This window comes from Scleropages formosus, chromosome 24, assembly GCF_900964775.1.
Source record: "Scleropages formosus chromosome 24, fSclFor1.1, whole genome shotgun sequence".
Classification (NCBI taxonomy): Eukaryota; Metazoa; Chordata; class Actinopteri; order Osteoglossiformes; family Osteoglossidae; genus Scleropages; species Scleropages formosus.
This window is the reverse complement of record NC_041829.1, coordinates 9,239,779-9,246,052: the sequence shown is the minus strand read 5'-3', so window position 1 is coordinate 9,246,052 and position 6,274 is coordinate 9,239,779. Positions and strand designations below refer to the sequence as shown.

General features: G+C 47.2%; 1 protein-coding gene across 1 annotated transcript; it reads left to right on the top strand.

Moving 5' to 3' along the window:
* The first annotated feature begins 1,237 nt into the window (after positions 1 to 1,237).
* Positions 1,238 to 5,821, top strand: sox12 (SRY-box transcription factor 12). Its single transcript, XM_018755815.2, has 2 exons — positions 1,238 to 1,263; positions 4,739 to 5,821. Exons 1-2 carry the CDS (start codon positions 1,241 to 1,243, stop codon positions 5,775 to 5,777), a joined length of 1,062 nt encoding a protein of 353 aa, XP_018611331.2. The 5' UTR covers positions 1,238 to 1,240; the 3' UTR covers positions 5,778 to 5,821.
* Positions 5,822 to 6,274: the final 453 nt, after the last annotated feature.

Here is a 6,274-nt window from a genome sequence, read left to right as displayed (position 1 = left end):
CGCATAATCTCCACAAATTCCTATTCATTTGAGACTGTTGACTGATTCATCCCATAAATACCTGCACTTTGTCATTCACTCCTATTGTGTTTGGGTGCTCTTTACTGCCATCTGTTGAATCGGAGAATAAACACAGGTCATGTTCACTCCTCTAGACAGCAAATTTGAACAATAGGTAAACAGAAAATTAAAAATACGCTGCAAACAATGTTCTTCTCTACAAAAATTCATAACTCCACTATTCATAATAAAACACGGTATATTCTCATTCGATTTGTGTGAATGCGTTGCTGTGATTGTGTCTTTACATCCAGTGCATTAGTTAGCTAAACCTGCTTTTTTTAAAGCTAAAATCAAGATGGAATAATGATGGCACATAAAAATAAAATGCTGAAATTTTGACACAAGTCCCAATAGGACATATTTAAAAGACACAATCAAAGAACAATTAGTTCTGCTGCGTACGTCACATAAAAGGCAATCCGAGTTTACAGCCTAAACTATGTGCGAGAGGTGTCATAGAGTCAAGGACATCCAGTCGATAACGGGTGGTAAGGGAAATGACGTCATTGGCAGTAGCGACAGAAGGGTTAAAGTTTATTCGTGTTCTCAGCCCTGGTCCTCACCATACCCTTTGCCCCCTCCCGACTCCGCCTTTAGTTCCAGTTGAGCTGTTCATTAAGTCGCCTTGATTAAGTCGTTCATTGAATAAATCGCATGATTCAAGTCTCATTAAGCTGGGTGGGACGGTGCAGGGCACTCCCCACCCCCAGTCTCAGCTGGAACAAAAAGAAAATGCAAAGAGAAAACCCTGTTATAGAATATTAGAAAAGTTCTGAGTGAAAAACTAATTAAAGTTTGTTTAAATCAAACTTCGATAACTGAAGTTCACTTAACAATTCATTAATATGAATAATGCACTTGATCAAAGTCTAAGAATGGCAGTTAAAAAATGTTGTGCAATTAAAGTGAAATCACACTACTTTTTATTTTACACAATGAAATATACGTAAACATTGACTTTTCACGCAACGTTGGAGCAACACATGCGCCTTGGGCCAGACCCCAAAGTAGGTCGCACGGCGGTCCCGTTGTGGTCGTGTGAGATGCGCCAGCCTGACGGCAGCATGTGTGTCAGAGCGGATATTCCCGGCGCTCACCCACTGACCTGTTTCTTTACGTAAGGCGCTGTCAGAGATGGGCGATTAAAGCGCTATATTGGGAGGCTCTCCCAGCTCTCATGGAGAAAAGGCTCACTTCCTAATCCGTGCCTTTCTTTCGTTGTTGCCGTTTAATTAGATATGATCATTACTTAATACCAATTTATATACAGATCAAGAAAAATAATATCCTCTTTTAGATGGGGGGTTTGGCTGGGGCATGCTCTGTGATGGGTCTGGGGTTCGAGTCCTGCTTGAAGTGCCTTGCGGCAGACTGGCGTCCCGTCTGGGGTGTGTCCCCTCCCCCTTAAGTCTTACGCCCTGTGTTGCCGGATTAGGCTCCGGCTCGTCGTAGTGGACATCGTGTGTGTATTTTAGTTGTGTAACAAGATTTCTCGCAGCTGAAGGTATTTATTTAGATATTCACCCACTCTACATGCTATTTATTCATAGGGGCAGTAGGTGGCATAATAGTTAGTGCAGTTGAATGATGTGGCTTCAAGTCTCCCCTTTTGCCGGACTACTCTTGATCAAGGTACTTGCCATGAACGGATACAGTAAAAATTTAACTGCTGTATAAATGTTTAAATCAGTGTACAAATCTTAGTTTACCAATGTAACATTGTAAGTTATGTTGGAGAACAGTGTCTATTAATAATGGTTTAACTGTCTGCAGATGCAAACACACACTGCAGGGTAAAAGTTTCCATCAGTACACCCTCCCTCTCCTGGAGAATTCAGGGAAGGAGTTTTTGGAACCCTTGCAATCACCTGGTCATCATCGGTAGAGCAAAAGAACCATGCAGCTGTCACTGCTAACATCAGCAGGTGGTGCAGTGTTCAGAAGGTTTCAGGTTCCACATTCTTGCTGTACAAATAGGTAAATAACTGAAATAACATCTCAAATCCAACACCGTAGGCTGGGTTAGAGAAAAGTGCCATAAATAGAGAATAATAATAAAAGTAATAAAAACACACTACATGTGTCCTTTTCTTACATTGGGGTGGCTGGGAAACCTGTGCTGTTCCTGAGAGGAAGGAGGTCTGTAAAATTAACGATAAACAAAAGCTGTTCCCAGCGTTTACACTTGTTACTCTTTAGGAAGTTTTAAGTCATTCTGGTCAGGCGGCTTCGTTCACGAGAACTACAGTAGAAGAGGATTCGTACCCAGACCTTTCACATTATAGCGTTACACTCTAACCACTATGCCACCTGCTGCTCCCGCTGTGTCTGCATATGCTAAATTTACAGTCAGCTTTCTGGCAAATTATACCAGAGTGCACAGATTTTTTGCAGAATCAATTAAGGATATGTACTTGCCTCCATGGTACAATGGAGGTACCCCACCTGGAGGGTCAGAAGTCCAACTGTTGAAGAAGATCTGATTTGGAAATTCTCCTTCACGGGCATTTCAAAGGACCCAACTAGATGGGAACGTGCTCCTGCACTAGCTGAAGGATCATTCATAATAACCGTCCCTTTTCCAGAAGGTTTAACAGCGCTGATAATGTCATGCAGGGACATGGAGACGCATCTCTCACTCTCTGTCGCATGTGACATTCAAATGCTAAAAGTGACTTGGGGCAGAGCTTGATTCATGTCTCCTCTAGATGGCTTCCTAATGGAATGTCCTCTCTGGCAAAGGCGTCCTCAAATTAACCAAAACGCTGTCGCTGAAAAGAAAGGGACGCTTTGTGTGCGTCAGAGTCCATCGTTACATTCACATTTACATCCTTATCTGACCCTTTTCTCCAAAGCAACTTACAATATTAAGCTACTTATGCTGATTTAGCCATTTATACACCTTGGACATTCTTACTCTATCAATTCAGGGTAGATATTTGGAGCAGGGGTGCTACACCTGGAGGCAGGATCCAAATCCAAGTCTTTCAACTGCAAGGCAACAGCTCCAACCACTGTGCCACCGCTATATTGTCGAAATGCTTTTGGGTGTCACTATATTAAAATTTGGGTTTAAATGTACGGTTGATATTCCTAGTTGACGCAGAACAAAAAGTGAGTATATGTTTGCATTTGTCTGTGTTTGTTGGAGTAGACATGTGGATTAACCGTTTCATCGCCCCGTCTCACTCAGGTCTCGGCTGCATTCAGTTTTACTTAGTGTCAGCAGGCGGCACAGTTAGGGCTGTCAAACTGCAATCTGAAATAAATGTAAGATGTATGCAAAAGTGTAACTCTGTCTTGATTCCACATGTGCTGTAGCTCCATGTTAGGTACCGCGCACCACATGAATGGAGTGCTCAGCTAGCAGGTGCACTTTCCCTCTCAGGTCTCAGTAGGTCCTTCTCATCTCTGGTTTCCCTAACTGCATCTCGGTTGTTTTAACTTTCCCACCCCCCAGCCCGAGGCTCTCACCCCTGGGGGCTTGAGGCTTCGGTGGGAGGAGCTCGCGGCTGTCGCAGAAGGATGAGCTGTTTACGGTGTGGGTGTGCAGAGCGGGAGGCATGGGGGTGGGCTCTGCTGGGGGGGCAGGCTGTAGAGATACCAGACAGGCAGAAAGACAGAGCGAAAGAGAAAGAGAGAGAGAGAGCGAGAGAGAGAGAGAGAGAGAGGGAGAGAGAGACAAAGAGAGAGAGATCGAGGAAGAGAGAGGGGGAGGGAGAGACTGCGTGCAAAGAGAACGGGACAGCTGGGGAGGGGGCAGGCGGGAGGGAGGGGGACCACATACAGACACTAGCGCTGCAAACCACATTTTCCTCTCCACGCTCTTCCCAGAGCACCTCAGAGTCACTGGCAGACACCTCTGCAGAGCCCAGCCAGTGCATCCCGGGTCCGGGGAGAACGAGAGAACGAGGAGGGAGTGAGCCCTCTCCCTGCAGCAGCTCAGGTAAGCCTTTACTGATTGTGATGTCGCTATCACCTACACGTGTGTGCATGATGCTTTTCCTGAGACGACCAAGGTGCCTACTCCTTCTGTTGCCAAACACACTGGAGCTCGTAGGCCTGCACCACACTTTGGGCTGAAGGAAAAGGTATTCTTCGGCTATTTGGATTTGAACTTTTCATTGACCGACAGTGCTGGTGTCTCACAGCATCCAAACTTTGCTCTTGGCAATGGGTTCAAACCCTGCTCAGTCAGTGTGGAGTTTGCATGTTTTCCCTGTAATTGTGTAGGTTTCCTCCAGGTGCTCTGGTTTCCACCCACAGCGCAAAGAAATGGGAACGAGTGACACTAAAGAGTGTGTGTGTGTGTGTGTGTGTCTGTAGACCTTAAGATTGACTGGCATCCTGTTCCTGCCCCATGCTTCCAAGAAAGACCCTGCACCACTGTGACCCTGAGTTGGACAAGCGGTTTTTCATAATGACTGGATGGATAATGTTCAGTGACACTTTCAGCTTGTGGTTGAAAGCAAAATAAATGTTACTTAAAACTGAAATGCTATGTAGAGGTGCTAACACTAAAAAGAAAAACTGATCTGTTCTCAGGTGAGTTTAAGAACATGTTCCTCAGCTGATACCTGGAATGACAGGAGCTGAAGACAAAGAGGAAGGCGGAAAATGAGAGTGAGTCTGGTTCCGGGTGGCACCTGCAGGGACTGACCACATTACACTCGGGCATCATGGTCCTACAAAGAGGGCACAAGTGTGGCAATGGCACAGAGCTTGTGGCGACTCATGGGTCAAATGTCGAGGCGGAGGAGGTGTTTGGACAGGTGCCTCCAAACAGGGAGCCCGACTGGTGCAAGACCCCGACAGGTCACATCAAAAGGCCCATGAACGCTTTCATGGTGTGGTCGCAAATCGAGCGGCGCAAGATCATGGAGCAGTGGCCGGACATGCACAACGCAGAGATCTCAAAGCGCCTGGGACGCCGCTGGAAACTGCTGCCTGATCACGAGAAGATCCCCTTCATCAAGGAGGCAGAGAGACTGCGACTCAAGCACATGGCCGACTACCCTGACTACAAGTACCGGCCTCGGAAGAAGAGCAAGTCCTCGGCGCCGGCCAAGGGCGCAGAGAAGGTTTCCCAGAAGGCTGGCAAGGGCCAGTCACAGCAGGGTCGCACCTCCGCCTCCACCAGCAAGGTGCTCAAACTCAAAGCATCCGCCTCTGGACACCAAGTGCACCTTAAGAGCGACGGGTCCCGAAGTGAGGGAGATACATTGGATCCAGAATGGGAGCAAGACAGAAAGCCAGAGAGTAGCAAAGGGGGGACAGCACTGGGCCCCGAGTCCCCTGAGGGCCAGCTGCCCCCTGCCCAGGCCAGACTCAAAGCACTAGCTCCACACAGCAGCACCGAGGAACCCATCACATCCAGAGCAGCACCTCCAGCACCCCTGAGGTCCATAGTGACCCAGCCAGACACCACAAACCCCGGACCGTCCCCTGTACCAACTTCCACCAGCCCCTCCTCCGTGGTGTCGCCTGCATCGTCCGACGAGGAGCTCGAAGAGGAGATCCTGCACATCATATCAAACGGTGGCTTTGATGGCGCATCCGTGGACTTCTCAGCTCTGGACAAGGACCTGGACGCCTTCAGTGGGAGCTCGGGGTCCCACTTCGACTTCCCGGACTACTGTACCCCGGAGGTGAACGCCATGATCTCCGGGGACCTGCTCGCACCAAGTGTCTCGGACCTGGTGTTCACCTACTGACGGCGCACATCTGCCACATCGCTCGCAGAGACGGAACCAAACTGTCCCCAACGACTTAATTTTTTTTTTATACCCCCTATTTATTGTGGTCCATCCTGTAAGTGCCGTTTGCCTTCATCTATCATCTCAGAATGATAAAACATGTCAGACTGATAGACGGCGCAGGACTGTGAAGCCATGTGTAGAGCAGGTGGCAGGTAGAGCTGGAGTTCGGATAACGCAAGCTCTTGTACACTCTGACAGAGTAACACATTATACTGACTGAGAAACATGCACTTAAAATGTTAGTAGCATAATAGGTGGAGTTTACAGCTTCTGGTAAGAATAGTTTACCATGTTAAACAACAGTTTTTTTGTTTTGTTTTTTTTTCCAGTACAAGGGTTTCAAAACATTCCTTGGTCACCTTTCACATTTAAAGATTAGGGAACTCATACAGTTGGTAGTTATATGTAAGCATAGTTATTACCCTGACTGTTATGATCATAACAATGTTGCT

What these genes read in the sequence shown, in the direction of transcription:
- sox12 (XM_018755815.2), top strand. Translation starts at nt 1,241, where the DNA reads ATGGAGAAAAGGCTCACTTCCTA. An exon ending in GAGAAAAGGCTCACTTCCTA is followed by an intron (nt 1,264 to 4,738) that starts ATCCGTGCCTTT and finishes ATTACACTCGGG; the next exon opens with CATCATGGTCCTACAAAGAG.